At 41.4% G+C, this 18,165-nt stretch overlaps 1 protein-coding gene across 1 annotated transcript in view; it reads left to right on the top strand.

Annotated features, from left to right (window-relative positions):
• The window catches only part of LOC132398850 (sodium/myo-inositol cotransporter 2-like), a 130,895-nt gene that overhangs the window by 85,170 nt on the left and 27,560 nt on the right, over positions 1-18,165 (top strand). Inside the window, exons 7-9 of the mRNA XM_059978686.1 lie at positions 311-391; positions 6,650-6,855; positions 14,506-14,641. Of these exons, the coding sequence (XP_059834669.1) occupies positions 311-391; positions 6,650-6,855; positions 14,506-14,641 (423 nt within the window). The remainder of the gene's footprint in view (positions 1-310; positions 392-6,649; positions 6,856-14,505; positions 14,642-18,165) is intronic.

The following is an 18,165-nucleotide window of genomic DNA, read 5'->3' on the forward strand; positions in this document are numbered from 1 at the left end:
AATCTGCTGAATGCTAAACTGGTGGCCTCAGGTACAATCATCTCAGAATACCATCTGAGAAGAGCCACAGGTCCCAGAACAGAAGAGAAGATACTGAACCCAGAATAACTTGTCTTAAAGTAAATAACTGAGACCTGGTTTAAGGATATTTGATATTTAACAGAATGTGTTCTGAATCATTGATAGGGTAGAAGGAGGAAGTAGAGAGAAAATATAAAATGGTATTGTATATCACTCAGACTGAAATGGTGCTTTGTAATGCAGACCTGATTTATATCTTGAAGGTTTATCTGAGCTTCTCCTTTTATAGGTGGGCTGGCTGCAGTAATATATACAGACACACTGCAAACAGTAATCATGCTGTTAGGAGCTATGATTCTTATGGTATTTGGTAAGTGTATCTAAATAATTGATATATTTCCAACATTATAAAATTAGGAGAAATGTTCTAGAAAAGGGCATTAGTGTTCTGTAGGAGAACTCCCATGGTCTACAAGAGCTTTATCAAGGCTTGTATATGTTCACATGGAAGACAGTCTGAGTTTGGTTTAAAGTCTCACTTGAAGGATTTTATTTAATTTCAGAACCAATAATAAAAGCTATGGCACCTTAAGGCTTTTGTAAAATATCTCAGAAGATGTCTTAAAAATCGTCTCCAAAGTTTTTCGCAACTTGAAGACCTTTAAATTTTGTCTTTGAAGGTCACCTCAGAATTTGTACAGTTGTACCTAATAATGGAAGCAGCAAGTGGCATTAGTGGCATTAGTGGCATTATTGCGATGACCTCATTCAACTTATACTTGTGTTTCTCCAGATGAATGCCATCTGTTTGAAATAAAAGTTCTAGTCGCCATAGTTAAAGCACCATCATAAAATCAAATCAGTTCTAAATATTTAGTAAATAGGAAAAGAACAAAATTTTCCACATTCTGTCCAGTCCTTAAACATAACAGGAGGGTCAGCAGATGAAAATGGGCAATCCCAGTGCTCTGTGATTACCTTAGGAACCCTTAGATTCCTGCCCACCTCAGTGTCCCTCTGTATCATCTGTTTCTTTACTTTCCTGTTTTATGAACTGCTTCACACAACTTCCTTGATCAGTGCTTTCTGACAAGTTCACCGATTTCATTGGAAATAAAAATGGGAGTGATGGAAGGAATTCACTATTCCCCAACTTCAACTAATGTGGAAAGTTAAAACTTATTCTATTCAGAGGTGGGGAGAGAGTTTAGTTGTATTCTCTTTTAATGCCTGTCCTACTGTCCTGTCCTAACATTTTCTTTTTACTTTTACCTTTTTGATTGAATTAATCTCTTATTCCATCCACAACCTCTCAACTCCAACAGTTTTTGCTTGCACCATTTGCTCTTATCTGCATAGGAAATGCATTTTCTGACGTATTTCTGATTTTTTTCTGGCCCTGCCCTAGATTTATTTTATATTTATCTCAAACTTGGGAATTAGCACCCTATTCAGAGTTAGGTATGGTATTGCAGATCAAATGTCTATTAATCAAGCTGGCCATCATGGTACTTTGCTACATTTCAGCCTCTGTCCTTTTGTGATTCTTTGTCATAATATCTACACCTTTTCTCCCCCTGAATATTGCCCAAGAGAAAAAATATTCAGTATTTGCATTTACATTTTGGGTATTTCCTTCATAGAAGTGTTCATAGCTGAAGGAATGGCTTTCACTCATCATTCTCAAGTTGCTTTTGGGTAATTGACTCGTATTTGTGTTATCAATAACTTTGATGGCAACAAGATCACTCTGCCTTCAACATTAACTCTCGATCCAGCCAATTCACTAATTCAGTGAACACATGGAGGCAGTTCCTAAATTATTCACAATGATTGATCAAAGTAGGCAGGAGTTCACTTTTGGATTCAGGAAATCCAAATTTGGCAGGAATTATATTCATAAAACTGCTTGATCAGGGCTTCCACAACAGGCAAATTGGGTGCTCCAAATTCCCACAGCTATTTGAGTTAGTTTTAATAATAATAATAATAATAATACTTTATTGATCCTGAGTGGGGAATTCTTTTGTCACAGCAACAACATTTAAAACACACTTTACTGTATTTACTGTATTTACTATTAGTTAAGTCTTCAAACTTAACTAATAGTAAATACAGAATAATAATAGTGTGAAAATAGTAATAATATAATAATAGTGTACCAATGTGCAATAATGTATGAAATAAGAATGCAGAGACTATTGTACTATGATGTGTTTCCTGTCACACAGAGATGAACTGTTGTATATGCTTATTGCATTTGGTAGGAAGGATTCTCTGAAACAATCCCTGTAACAGTGGAGCTGAATGAGTCTGCTTATTCAGTAGGTCATGGAGAGGATGTATCACATTGTCTATAATGGATAACAGTTTATTTAGTGACCTCCTCTCCACCACTAACTCAAGAGTCCAGGTTGTAGCCAAGGACCTTCTGATGAGTTATTTAGTCTCCTAGCATCACCAGCATGGTTGCTGCTCCCCCAACATAAAACTGCAAAGAAGACTACAACAGACTGGTAAAAGATCTCCAGAATCCTGCTGCACACATTGAAGGATCTCAGTTTCCTTAGAAAGTAGAGTCTGCTCATCCCCTTCTTGTAAACAGCTTTAGTGTTGGTGTTCCTGTTGATGAGGTGAACACCCAAGTATTTGTAGTCCTCCAGCACTGCAACTTCTTTTCCCAGAATGTATACAGGATTTGTCACAGTCCTCTTCCTCCTAAAACAAATCACTATTTTCCTGGTTTTAGCAACATTCAGGAGCAGGTGATTGCTCCTGCACCACTCAACAAACTTGTCCACCAGTCCCATGTACTGCGACTCCTGCCCATCTCTGATACACACAATCACCACAGAGTCATCAGAGAACCTCTACAAGTGGCAACACTCAGAGTTGTACTGAAAGTACAACTTCTGGCATCTGACAGAATTCAAAGGCTCAAACTTCTGCAGGATTCAGGAGTTCCACTATCTGTTGGCATCCAATGGTTCCTCATTCTGAGAGAATTCAGGAATTCCTGAATTTGCGGGGCATAGGTAGTAGAAAATGTCTGTCCGTACCTGAGACCAGTAAACTGGGAGGGCATAGGTTGAAGATGAGGAGTAAGAAGTTTAGAGGTGACCTGAAGAAGATTTCTTTCCACTCAGAGTAGATGAAATCTACAATGCAATGTATGAAGAGATGGTGGAGGCAGAGAGACTCACAATGTTTAATGTGTCTAAATGAGTGCTGCAATTGCCAAAGCAGAGAAGGCTATGGACCAGGTGCTGATAAATAGACTTAGATGGGTACCCAGTGAATAGCATGGATACGGTGTGTTGCAGGGTCATTTTAGACCATAAGACATGAGAGCAGAATTTGGCCCATCCAGTCTGCTCTGCCATTCAATCATGGCCAATCCTTTCCCCCACCCCTCAGTCCCACTCCCTGGCCTTCTCCTTTTATGCCTTGTCCAATCAAGAACCTATCAACTCTGTCTTAAATATACCCAACAACCTGGCCTCCACAGCCACAAATTCCACAAATTCACTATCCTCTGGCTAAAGAAATATCTCCACATCTCTGTTTTAAATGGACACCTCTCTAGACTTGGGCTGTGACTGCTTGTTCTGGACTTCCCCACCATGGGAAAGATCCTGTCCACATCCACTCTGTCTAGACCTTTCAAAGTTTGAAAGATTTCAATGAGATCTTCCCTCATCCTTCTAAATTCCAGTAGGTACAAACCCAGAGCTATCAAACATTCCTCATATGGTAACCCTTTCATTCTTGGAATCATCCTTGTGAACCGTCTCTGTTCCTCTCCAAAGCCATCACATCTTTTCTTAAATGAGCCCAAAACTGTTCACAATACTCAAGGTGAGGCCTCAACAGTGTCCTCTTGAAATGAAAGCCAACATTGCATTTGCCTTCCTCACCACCGACTCTGCCTGAAGTTAACCTTCAGCGTGTTTTTGCACAAGGATTCTCAGTGCATCTCAGATTTTTCTATTTTCTCCCCATTTAGAAAATAGTCTGCATATTTATTTCTACTACCAAAGTGCACAACCATGCATTTTCCAACATTGTATTTCATTTGCCACTTACTTGCCCATTCTCCTAATCTATTTAAGTCCTTCTGCAGCCTACCTGTTTCCTCAGCACTACCTGCCCTGCCACCAATTTCTGTATCATCTGCAAACTTGGCAATAATGCCATCTATTTCATCATCTAAATCATTGACCTACACCATAAAAAGAAGCAGTCCCAACAACGACCCCTACGGAACACCACTGGTTACTAGCAGCCAACCATAAAAGGACTCTTTTATTCCCACTCACTGCCTCCTACCAATCAGCCAATTCTCTAAGCATGTTAGTAACTTTCCATAATGCCATGGGCTCTTAACTTGATAAGCAGCCATGTGTGGCACCTTGTTAAAGGTTTCCTGTGAGTCCAAATATACAACATCCACTGCATCCACTTTATCTATCCTACTTGTAATCTCCTCAAAGAATTCCAACAGGTTCGTCAGGCAGGAATTTCCCTTAAGGAAATCATGCTGACTTTATCCTATCTTGTCCTGTGTCACCAAGTACTCAGTAACCTCATCTTTAACAAGTGACTCCAATATCTTCCTAACCACTGAGGTCAGACTAACTGGTCAATAATTTCCTTTCTGCCACCTTTCTCCTTTCTTAAAGAGTGAAGTGACATTTTCAATTTTTCAGTCTTCTGGAAATTTGTGTTTCAAACCTACCAGCCATCTGCTCTTCATTCACTCTGCAAGATATGAGGATTTTCTGTGCTATGACTCCAAATTTCCTAAATGACCCTTCTTCCAAATTTAGAAATGTACTGCTATGCCCTCATTTCACTGGAACAAAGTCCTGAAACTTAATGGAAGTATTTATGATTCTCCTAAACTTTAGAATAGGGAATTAAGTCCTGCCAGAATAGAGAGATACAAAACCCTAACAAAAAAGGATGCTCCAGCTTCATGTCAAATTCAGAAAATGATGGGTCCAGAATATGGCATTCTCAAAAATTGGCAGAAATGGTAACTCAGATTTCTGTCCAAAGTGGGAGTGCCTGGAGCTTGCCAAAATTGGAATACACTCAATCATGTTAGAATAGGGAATCAGAAGGTGTAAGCCCTAAAACATAATACCAGCTATACAGAGAAATCCTGGATGACTTTTAACCAAGAGAATTCCTGAACCAAATCAGAAGTGAAATATAGAAATACTGACAGTGCTCCTGAATGCAAAACCACAGGAGGAACTCAGCAGACCAGTCAGCATCTATGGAGGGAAATGAGCAGGCGATGTTTTGAATCAAGACCCTTTATCTGGACTGGAAAGAAAGAGTTGGCAGGTGACAGGTAGTTCCAGGTGAGTGGGGGTGTTCGGCCACTGTACCGGAGAAAGGGCTGGCAGGTTGTAGCTTTGGAACATGAATTTCTCCACATAGCCAATGAAAAGGCTGACATAACTGGAGCACCTGTGCATGCCCATGGCTACACCTTTGATATGAAGAAAGCTGGAGGAGCCAAAAGAGAAATTGTTGAGGGCAAACACAAATTCTGGAGGAGGGTGCTGGTGGAGGGGAACGATTAAGTCTGTGTTCCAGAAAGAAGCAGAGGGCCTTGAGGCCTTCCTGATGGGAGACAAAACATACAGGGACTGGATGTCTTTGGTAAAAATAAGGGGTTGGGACCAGGAAGCTGAAAGTTATTGATGTGGTGGATGTTGGTGGGAAGGGACATGAAACACGACTAGGGGTGACAAGATGGAGTCAAGATATGAGGAGATAAGTTTGGTAATACAGGAACAGGCAGAAATAATGGGCCTACTGGAGCAGCTTGGTTTGTGAATCCTGGGTAGGATGTTGAAATGGGCAGTGCAGGGTTAGGGAACTGGTAGTTTAAAGGCTATTGAGGGGAGATTTCTGGAGGTGATGTTAGCGATAGTGTAGGACATAATGGCTGATGATCCTTACTGTGGTCCTGATTCGGGTGTAGCTGGGAGAAGGTATCTGAGAGTTGCCATCTGGCTTCCACAAAATAGCAATCAGTCCATCAGATTAGGATGCACCACCCTTGTCTGCAGATTTGATGGTGAGGTTGGGGTTGGTATGGAGGGAGTGCAAGGCATTTAGGAACTCTATAAGATGGCATAATAGAAAACAAGGGAATATGAGGCATAGTCAGATGGAATCCTGGAGTTTCCAATTTTGACTGGATTCAGGAATTCTCTATTGTACAGTATATGAATTTGGAATAATCCTGTTCTGGCAATAGTCAGGAGTTCCCTAGACTGTTAGGATTTATGATTTCTCTTACCACTTTCCTTTTTTTTAGATTTCCAGCATTTGCCTTTTTATTTGTTCACTTTTCTGTTAAAGCTAAGAAATATGATCTGTGCAGGTGTTCAATTTGACATTCCCCAGTACCAACAATAAATTTGTCATCATTTCCAAAATTGTGCAGGTTGTTACCGGTTAACTTTACCATTTTGTTTCATAAACTCTTTTTAGGTATGAAAAAAGGATAGTTTAGACAGGTATTTATTTACTGGTTTATTTAGATAACACAAATCATGGTGTGTAGGGCTGTACTGTTCTATATTCTATATTCTTCATTTGATAGCTTTTATCGAAGTTGATGGTTATTCAGGCCTCAAGAAGAAATACTTCAATGCCATTCCTAAAAACCAAGACCCTAACTCAACATGTGGCCTACCAAGGAATGATGCCTTTCACATCTTCCAAGATCCTGCTACCTCCAATTTTCCATGGACAGGTGTAATATTTGGAGTAACTGTACTTTCAGTGTGGTATTGGTGTACAGATCAGGTAACGCTACATATCGACTAGCAACTATAAAGATCAATTTCTGACATTTTTTTTGATTAAATTTCATTGAGGTTTGTAACTACATGACCAATCAAAAGCATATTCTCTTCTACTTGATACACCTTATTTATATAAATTCTGATAACTTGTGCATAGAGGGACAATGATAAACCCATGCAACATAATATTTGGAAGTTTATCAGAGCTTATATAGTCAGGTCAACCCTATCCATTAGTTTAAATTATATTTAAATGGAAAAGGACCAGTTACATCATAAAGGAACCCCACAACCCTGCTCATCTCATACCCTCCCACTCCCTTCAGGGAGCAGGCTACGTAGCACCCATGGCAGGACCACCAGGTTCAAAAACTTTTACTTTCCCCAAGCAGTAAGTCTGATCAACAGATCCAGACACTAGCTATGTCCACTTTATGGGCATAGAATCAATCTATACATCTCATGTATTTGTATTTTTTATATATTATATTAACATTGTTGTGTTCTTTATGCTTTTGTGTTTTTTGTGGTGCATTGGATTCAAAGTAACAATTATTTTGTTCTCCTTCCTCTTGAGTACAGGAAATGGCAATAAACAGTCTTGAATCTTGAATTTTGACCTGTTGGAATGTAACTTCATAGTATAAAACAAACACCAGAAATTCGATCTATTAGTCCTTGTCTTTCATGCACAAATGAACACAAAATTGATTTGACGTAGGGTAGCTCAGCAACAAAAACTGAAGCTTTCAGGTGCAAAAAACTGAAGCTTTCAGGTTCATGGTAGTGTTCAGGAGTTGCAATGCAGCTAACACTGTATCATGCTACTGAGATGTTATGCGGTCATTTACAAGAACACTGCATACATTGGGAGACCTGGCTGGGAATCTTAAGGACTCACTACTGACTTCCAAAGCTCAGAGTGCTTTGGAGCAAACAGGGAATGTTTCATTTAGTGTTTACCAGCTTATAGGCTTGCTTGAGAGGTGACACAAGTGGCAGGGCTTTACCAAAAACCTTTTCAACTAAGGCATGGAAGATCCGACAGCCCACTGACACAGTGAAGCTGTACAACAGGTAGTGCTGCTGTCTCACAGCTCCAGTGGCCTGTGTGTGGAGAATACCCACTTTCCCTATTTGCTCCAAAGATGTGCTGGGAAGTTTATTTACCCCTAGTGCAAATAAATAGGCAGAAAATTACAGAAGAATTGGTGAACATGTGAGGGAAATGTGTTACAGGAAAGTAGGTATAGGATAGAACATAGAACAGTACAGCACAGGAACAGACCATTCAGCCCACAGTGTTGTGCCAAACCAACTAAAAAGAAAATCAAACACTAATCCTTCCTGCCTACACCATGCCTATATCCCTCAAACTTCCTTACATCCATGTGTCTATTCAAACGTCTCTTAAAAGCCTCCAATGTATTTGCCTCTGCACTACAACAGGCAGCACATTCCAGGCATCAATCACTTTCTGATTAAAAACTTGCCCCTCACATACCCCTTTGAACCTACACCATCTCGCCTTCAATGCATGCTCCTTGGTATTAGACGTTTCTACCCTGGGAAACAGATACTCTCTGTCCGCTCTATCTACACCTCTCATAATCTTGTAAACCTCTATCAGATCTCCTTTCAGCCTATAACACTTAAGAGAAAACAATCCAAGTTTATCCAGCCTCGCATGATAGCTCATGCCCTCTAAACCAGGCAGCATCCTGGTAAGCCTCTTCTGCACCCTCTCCAAAGCCTCAACACCCTTCCTTTCATGGGGTAACCAGAACTGGATGCAATACTCCAGATGTGGCCTAACCCGAGTTTTATAAAGTTGCAAACTACCTCCTGAGTTTTGAACTCATACCTCGAGTAATAAAAGCAAGCATTCCGTAAGCCTTCTTAACCACCTATCAATAGGATTACTCCAAGGACTTGTGTGGACCCATTGAGCCAAATGGCCTGCCTCTGTCATAATAAAACTATAAACTGTCACTTACCTCTCCAAAGAAAGCTGTTATCTGTCTTATTTCTGCATGGTATGTTGCAGATCACTTACTCCAGGAAAGGAAATCAAATGATACAAACCCTGAAAATTACAGTATCTCTCAGTAAACCCCAGCACTATTCCTGTTTCACTACTTGTCCAACACCACATCAGAGTGTCTGCAATATGCCAGCTGATTCCACTGTCAGTCCATGAACCAGGAAAAGCAGTTTGGGATGGTCAGCTGTGAGACTCAGGTGAGCCTAGTATGGGAGGAGACATGCTGACCTCCTGAAGGCACATCACATGTCCCATGCAACAGAGTTAGTACATAGTCAGCAGTGCCTTCACCCAAGAGAGTCTGTATGATTTGTTCATTGTCAAATAAACAGGTGAGCACAAGGTAGAGGGCAACTGAGTCTAACATTCTATGAGGATGCAGAGTCATACACTTCCATCTTCACTGTCACTGACCTGACAGCACCTGCCCATCTCACTGTGCTCCTCTTCAGGCTGGTCTGGATATTAAAGACCTGTGGACAACCTTCCTGTGAGCCATGTACCAGACTTCCTGTGCCAGTGGCCAGACAGCAGGTTATTGCCACCAGTCTCTGTGGTCTGTCAGATGCAGTGATGTATACTTGTTTGTCATCATCCTGCTCCCTACCTCTCCCTCCAGTACCTTCTATTCCACCTTCTCCTCCTCTTTGAGCTACCAACCAGTAGAGACAAAGCAGAAAATAACAATTAAAGACCCGTGATAGTAGTACTGGTTATGATGGGACTATCCACTGCTGACCCAATTGATGCAGGGATTCGCCAGCAGGTTGCTTGTTGCTCTGGATTCCAGCATCTGTAGTCCTTTCTGTCTACAATATATCATTCTTTGACTCTACCTAGTGAAGGTGTGTGTGTGGGGGATGGTGGGTATTGTGCATAGTTTACAGCTCACATTGGCAGGAAGGATTGTTAAGTTTCTTCCAGCATTGTAGCACTGTGGGGATTCGCACACAGGATGGAGTAACTATCCTCCTGCTAAGATCTGCCATTAAATATACATCCTAGTGGTATACTTGACATTGCCCCCATCCTTCAGCACAACGGGCCTCCCACCTGGTTCCTCTATTATTTTCCAGACTTCACTGTCCTGAGTGGCAGCTAGTGTTTCTTCCCTTTCCACTGCAGGCTTTTTTGGGAACTGAGCAGATCCTACTTTACACTTGAAATCAATATCATATTGATGTTAATGTTTTTCAGATAGTTGGAAGCTGATGTTGCCTTCACTCAGGAGAAAATTCAGTTTTTATCTGCATAATGCTGAAAAACAGCTTATGCAATTGAATTTCTAAGAAACAATATATCGTCAAGAAATCGAGTTTCACCTTAAGTGTATGAAGTGTTATTTGTATTGTTAACTCCCCATCAAACTATCTGAAAAACTTTAACGTCAATATGATATTGATTTCATTTTGCAATGCTTTGTAAATTTGACCAGCTACCTCCAGTCGTGTGACCTGACCACTGGATTTTTACATGATTTCCCTGTAGCCAACCATTTAATTCCAATCCCTATTCCCATTCTGACATGGCCTCCTCTATTGTCTTGATGAGGCCGCACTCTGGTTGGAGGAGTAAAACCTCATATTCTGTCTGGGTAGTGTCCAACCTGAAGGCATGAACATTGTTTTCTCTAACTCCTGCTAATTTCTCCCTCCTCCCTCCTTCTCTGTTCTTCCATTCTCATCTCTTTTCACCTCGTCTGCCTATTATCTCCCTCTGGTGCCCTTCCTCCTTCCCTTTCTCCCATGGTCTACTCTCTTCTATCATCAAATTGCTTCTTCTTCATCCACCTGTCCCCCTCCAGCTTCTCACTTCATTCTCCCTCCCCCCACAGACCCTACTATGCCCTCACCTATCACTTACTAGCTTGTACCCCTTTTCCTCCACCCACTTCCATATTCTGGCTTTTCCCCCTTCCTTTCTGGCCCTGATAAAGGGACTCAGCCCAAAATATTGATCCTTTATTCCTTTCCACAGATGCTGCCTGACCTACTGTCTTCCTCCAGCATCTTGTGTGTGCTGCTCTGGATTTTCAGCATCTGTAGAATTTCTCCCATTTAATCTATTTAGACTGCTTTTGGATCATTTAGACCAGGTCATTTCTGGAGCCAACATCACAAGGCACTTCAGGACAACTTGGACTTGCCAGTGTGGCATCAGATTGTGATGTACAACAAGGAAACCTTAGGTTCAATGTCATGCAGTTTTCCTTGATTTCTAATAACTTACTTTCTTCCTTGAGCAACAGTAGAAGTCACAAGCACTCCTTGATGCCAGTGGACACCGTTCTCCTGTCCCAAGCACCTCCCTTTTCCCACCATCCCACCCAGGTGGCCGGTAGGAAAATCTGCAGGGTAGTTATGGCATGCAAGATAATGAATTATTGGGGAATAAAAGAAGAAATGGAAATGATGGGATTTCTTTGAGAACTGACAAAGACTGGATGGATCCAGTATCCTCCTGGATCTTAAGAGAAAGTGGGGAAATCATTCAGTGTTGCATGTTTATCCCCACCATCATTCAAATGTCACTCATCTCCCAACACCCTGCCAGACCTCACCATTGTCACTCAATCTAAACATTTAGATTACACCATCTAAACTTTGGCTTCTTATTGTCCCACTCCCACCAAACCATCCAAACAGTTTATCCAGCTCACTTGTTTCACTATCAAGCATCACCACTCATTCTTCACTTCCCGATCACTGGCTCTAAGTAAACTGCTATTCACCCATTCAGAGCACTGCCCTGTCTTGGAATGACCAGATTTATAGGCTAAGGCAGTGGAAGAATTATGTACTGGAGATAAATCCAAAAGGTACAGTTCTTATCCCATACAACACACACAAAATGTTGGATTCCAGCATTTTTTGTGTGTTGCTTTGTATTTCCAACATCTGTAGATTTTCTTGTGTTTAGGTTCCCATCCCATATCTGGGCATGGAATTTCAATAGTAGTTAAAGCCAGTAAAAGCACCTTTGAAGTCCCAACAGCCTCCCTCAATGCACCCCTCAAGTTCTCCAAAAAATACTGGAGTATCCTTGCCCAGCAGACCAATGACCTTCTTACCAGATTTGGTAGGCTGGCTGGTGGCGCAATGGCATCAGTGCCAGACTCCGGAGCCAAGGCTCCCGAGTTCGAATCAAAGTCGGGCCACCCTTGAGCACGCTTTCCATCCATGCTGGGTTAAGCGTTGAGCTAGCCACTCAGCCTTGTAAAAAAAATGGTCGAGTCAGGAACGTTCATATCATGACCCGGTTAATCCGAAAGGAGACCAATCCTAACACCACGCGCCAGACAGAACTGGCTGACTGTCTGGTGCGACACGCTAAAAAAAATTTCAAAAATTAAAAAAAAGCAGATTTGGTGGGTATCTGTTTCGTCCATGTTGAACCCTTATCGTGATTACTGGAGCCTTGCAGAAAGCAAATGGCACCATTAATTTCTGAAGCATCTCACATGCAAATGTGACAAGGTGAAGGTATTGTCAGGGAAATGGGCAATAAGCTGCATGTGTACTGTAGACCTCTCTCTTTAGGACATTGTGCTATTCAGCACTCACCAAGCCAAGACCACTCTACACCCAGGAAATGTTTCCTTTGGAGGCTGGGGCTGAGAGAATGCACATGAGCTCCCTTTTACAACAAAACAATGAAAACAGTGGGATGCTGAAAATATTCCCAGCTCCATGAAGCTGTTGTAACTGTTAAATTGTGACAAGTGTGGCCTTCCCATCCTTTGTCTTGCCCTCTGTGTGCCCTCAGCTCGTCCTACCAGAGGCAATTTTATTCATGCCTAGGATCAACTAGTAAGCAAAAGCTGATATTCACCTGCCACGTCTCCAGAATTCTAAAGAACAAATCTTAATTAATGATTAAGCTTAGACTAGGATAAAAGGTTGGCACAGCATTGTGGGCTGAAGGGCCTGTACTGAAGTGTACTGTTCTATGTTCTACATTCTGACCATTTATAGAATTATAACCAGGAAAGAAATCAACAGGCCTGTATTCAGCAAATGATCCCTTTAAACATTAAAAGACATTTGGACAGATATATTGAAGATGAGGTTTGCAGCCATGAGGGCCAAACATGTGCAAGTAGGCTTAGCATTGTTGAGCCCAATGTTCTGTTTCTCCATGTAATGCCTGTGTTCTAAGCCTACACCAGTATCTCTCCTCAACTTTTCCTACGCTTGTTGAGCTTGTTGACTTCATCATCTTTGCCTTCAACTTTCACCCTGCCTTCAAATTCACCTGGTCCATTTAAAGACACCTCACTTCCCTCTCTTGATCTCTCTGTCTCTATCTCTGGAGACAGGTTATCTACTAATATCTTTTACAAATCCACTGATACTCACAACTATTTGAACTAAACCTCATGTAAAAGTGCTATTTGCATCTCTCAGTTCCTCTGTCTTTGCCACATCTGCTCTCAGGATGAGGCTTTTCATTCCAGAACTAATGAGATGTCTTCCTCCCTTCAAAGAAAGGGACTTTCCTTCCTGCACCATCAATGCTGTCCTCACCTGCATCTCTCTCATTTCATGCACATCTGTTCTCACCCCATCCTTCTGCCACTCCATCAGAGATAAGTTTCCACTTGTCTTCACCTACCACCCCAGTAGACTTCATGTCCAATGGGATCAAACCACCAAGCGTGAGCGTGGGTGTGTCTGTGTGTGTGTGTAGGGGGTTGTGGAATCCCATCTTTCTGCTTTCCGAAGGGATCCAAAGATATGTGACTCCCTTGTCCATTCATCCCTCCCCAGTGATTTCCCTATCTCCCTCCTGGTACTTATCCTTTTAAGTGGAATCTGTCCCTACACCTCCTCCCTCACTACCATTCAGGACTCTAAACAGTCCTTCCTGGTGAGATGACACTTCACCCGTGAGCCTGTTGGGGTCATCTACAGTATCCAGTGCTCCTGGTGTGGTCCCCTGTACATCGGTGAGACCCAACATAGATTGGGAGACCACTTCACCAAGCACCTATGCTCCATATGCCAGAAAAAGCAGGAACTCTTCACCCACTTCAATTCTACTTCCCATTCTCATTCTGGCACGGCCTCCTCTACTCCTGCAATGAGGTCACACTTGGGTTGAAGGAGCAACACCTTATATTCCATCTGTGTAGCCTCCAACCTGATGGCATGAACATTGATTTTTTGAACTTCTGGTTGCCTCCCCCTTCACCATTCCCATTTCCCCTCTCTCACCTCATCTCCTTACCTGCCTATCACCTCCCTCTGATGCCTTTCTTCCATGGTCTTCTGCCCTCTCCTGTCAAGTTCTCCTTCTCTAGCCCTGTATTTCTTTCACCGATCAACCTCCCAGGTCTTCACTCTTTCCCCTCCCAGTTTCACCTATCACCTTGTGTTTCACCCTCCCCCCCCACCTTTTAAATCTACTCCTCATCTTTTTTTCTCCCATCCTGCTGAAGGGTCTCAACCCAAAACGTCAACTGTACTTTTTTCCTTAGATGCTGCCTGGTCTGCTGAGTTCCTCCAGCATTTTGTATGTGTTGCTTGGATTTCTAGTATCTGCAGATTTTCTCTTGTTTGTTTATTGAATCTAACATAAGTATCTTCTGCCTAATATTGATTTCAGGTCATTGTGCAGAGAACACTTTCTTCTAAATCCATTCTCCATGCCAAAGGTGGCAGCTTGTTTGCAGCCTACTTGAAAATCTTGCCAATTTTCATAATGGTATTTCCAGGCATGATCAGTCGAGTGCTTTATCCCAGTAAGCTCCTTTTACATAACAATTAACTAGTGAATTATTTATCTATTATATGATCAAAAAATGTTTCATAACCTTTTACATAACAACTGATTGTGAATTACTTATCTTTTAAAAATATGATCTGGAAAATCTGTTTCATGATTTTGTAACAGAATTTTATCATTTGCTTTTATTAATCCTGAAATTTGTACGAAGACTAAATGGGCTATAGCTATCACTGTGGGCAGCTTACCAGCCACACCCATCACTTGTTGCTACATCTGTATGCAGAAGGATGAATCTGCCGGCTATCTGGGCCTTGGACAACCTGGCTCCATCAATGAGAAGACCCAATCACAAGAGAAAACCTGGGACACCATCTGTCAGAGATCTCCAGTTCAGCAGTCCCTTCAAACATACCTAATATTCAGAAAGATCCAAAAGCTATTAGGCAATCAAACTAACAATACTAACATTATAAGTACTTCTCTATAAATGACTTGGATGAGGAAATGGAAGAGTAAGTTTGCAGATAGCAGAAAGGTTGGTGGAGTTGTGGATAGCGGACAGGATTGTCACAGGTTGCAGTGGAACATTGACAGAGTGCTTCAGCGGGCTGAGAAGCAGCAGATAGAATTCAAACTGGAGAAGTGTGACGTGATTCACTGTGGAAGGTCAAATTTGAAGACAGGATACAGGGTTAATGGCAGGATTCTTTGCAGTGTGGAAGAACAGAGAGATCTTGGGGTCCATGTTAATAGATCTCTCTAAGCTGCTGCACAAGTTAATAGAGTTGTTAAGAAGTCATATGGTGTGCTGGCCTTCATTAGTTGGGAGATTGAGTTCAAGAACCGTGATCATTTTTTTTAACTTTATAAAACCCTGGTTGGACCACACCTGGAATATTGTGTCCAGTTCTGGTTGTCTCATTTTAGGAAAGATATGGTAGCTTTAGAAAGGGTACAGAGAAGATTTACCAGAATGCTACCTGTACTAGTGAGCATGTCTTATGAGAACAGGATTCTCTCACACCACCAGGTTCAACAACAATTAATACCATTCAACCATCAGGCTCTTGAACCAAAGGGGATAACTTCACTTGTCCCATCTTTGAAATGTTCCCACAACCTAAGGACTCACTTTCAAGGACTCTTCATCTCATGTTCTAGATATTTATTACTTATTTATATATTATTATTATTTCTTGGTGCAGTCTGTCATTGATTTCATTATGGTTATTATTCTGTTATGGATTTATTAAGTTTGTCTGCAATAAAATGAACCTCAGGGTTGTATATGATGCCATATATGTACTTTGATAATAAACTTACTTTGAATTTTGAGCGAGCTCGGGCTTTTTGAGCAAAGGAGAATGAAAGTGACTTCATAGAGGTATACAAGATGATAAGAGGTATACATCATGTGGATAGCCAGATGCTTTTTCTCAAGGCAAAAATGGCTAATACAAGGAGCTGTTATTTTTAAGATGATTGGAGGAAAGTGTGGGGGGGATATCAAAGGAAGGAGCTTTACACACAGTGGAGAGTGTTTAAAATGCCCTGCCATGGGTGGCCATAGAGGCAGGTACATTAGGGGCATTTAAGAAACTCTTAGACTGCCACATGGATAATAGAAAAATTATAGGAGGGAGAGTTAAATTTATGGAAACATAGAAAACACAGCACAATACAGGCCCTTCAGCCCACAAAGTTGTGCCAAACATGTCCCTACCTTAGAAATTACTAGGGTTACCCATAGCCCTCTGTTTTTCTAAGCTCCATGTACCTATCCAAAATTTTTTTTAAAAGACCCTATCATATCCGCCTCCACACCATTGCCAGCAGCCCATTTCATGCACTCACCACTCTCTGCGTAAAAAACTTACCTCTGACGTCTCCTCTGTACCTACTCCCAAGCACCTTAAACCCTCTTGTGGCAGCCATTTCAGAGACTATCCACATGATCAATGCCTCTCATCTTATACACCTCTCATCCTCTGTTGCTCCAAGAAGAAAAGGCCGAGCTGTTTTCATAGGCATGCTCCCCAATCCAGGCATCATCCTTGTAAATCTCCTCTGCACCCTTTCTATTGCTTCCACATCCCTCCTGTAGCGAAGCAGCCAGAACTGAGCACAGTACTCCAAGTGAGGTCTGACCAGGGTCCTATATAGCTGCAATATTACCTCTCGGCTCCTAAATTCAATTCCTCAATTGATGAAGGCCAATACACCGTATGCCTTCTTAACCACAGAGTCAACCTGCGCAGCTGCTTTGAGCGTCCTATGGACTCAGACTCCAAGATCCCTCTGATCCTCCACACTGCCAAGAGTCTTACCATTAATACTATATTCTGCCATCATATTTGACCTACTTAGAATATCTTAAATATGTTAGAGTTCAGCACAATGTCATAGGCCAAAGGGCCTGTACTGTGCTGAAGTGTTCTGTCTTAAGTAAAACATTTTCAAAGAATTAAATATTAAATTAAAATCATAATTCTGAAATTGTATCTTATCCTAAACTTACCTTTGTAACTCACAACTGTAAGATCTCCATTCAAATAACAGACAAAAATAAAGAAAATCGCAAAGCATTTTACAAGCATTATTATGTACAACAGTAAACAGGTAAAGTATATGGCTTATCAGAAACCAAAGGGACAATCAGTTTGTGGAGGACAGAGGTGAGGGACTAAATTAATACTTTTCATCTGTATTCAACAAAGTCTTCTGAATACACCAATAGTCAGAGGGAATTGGAGGAGTGAATGTGTCAGGGAATCACAGATAGGCATAGGATTAATAAGGCTATAATAGTTGATGATTTTAATTTCTCAAATAATGACAAGGACTTCCCTGCTGCTAATGAATTAGATGTGGCAGAATTTATTTCAGACCATAAGATTTAGGAGCAGAATTAGGCCATTTGGCCTGTCATGTCTGCTCTGACATTTCATCATGGCTGATCCATTTTTCCTCGCAGCCCCAGTCTCATGCCTTCTCCCCGTATCCCATCATGCCCTGACCAATCAAGAATCCATCAATCTCTGCCTTAAATATACATAAAGACTTAGCCTTCACAGCTGCCTGTGACAAAGAATTCCACAGAATCACCACTCTCTGGCTACAAAAAATTCTTCCTCATCTTCATTATGTGTGATCAGGAAAGTTTTCCCTAGCCATATGTGGAAGGCCCTATTAGAGAAGAGGCAACACTGACCTCTTCTTGGGGAAATAAGACAGGATAACTAGTTGAAGTGTCAGTGGGAGCACTTTGGAACCAGTGACCATAATTCATTCTTTTAAGTTATGGAAAGAGGTAGGACTGATTCACAATTTAAAATCCTAAATTTGGGGCAAAGCGAATTTTGATGGCATTAGTCCGGAACTGGCAAAAGTTAATTGGGAGAAGATACTTGCGAGTAAAGTGATGCTTTGGTAGATCAGATGCTTTTAAAAGTGATTTGGGGAGAGTTCAGGGCCAACATTTCCTTGTTAAAGTTAAGGGTTAGGGGACCCTGGATGATGAGGAATACTGAGGCTCTG

Source organism: Hypanus sabinus, chromosome 9, assembly GCF_030144855.1.
Source record: "Hypanus sabinus isolate sHypSab1 chromosome 9, sHypSab1.hap1, whole genome shotgun sequence".
Lineage (NCBI taxonomy): Eukaryota > Metazoa > Chordata > Chondrichthyes > Myliobatiformes > Dasyatidae > Hypanus > Hypanus sabinus.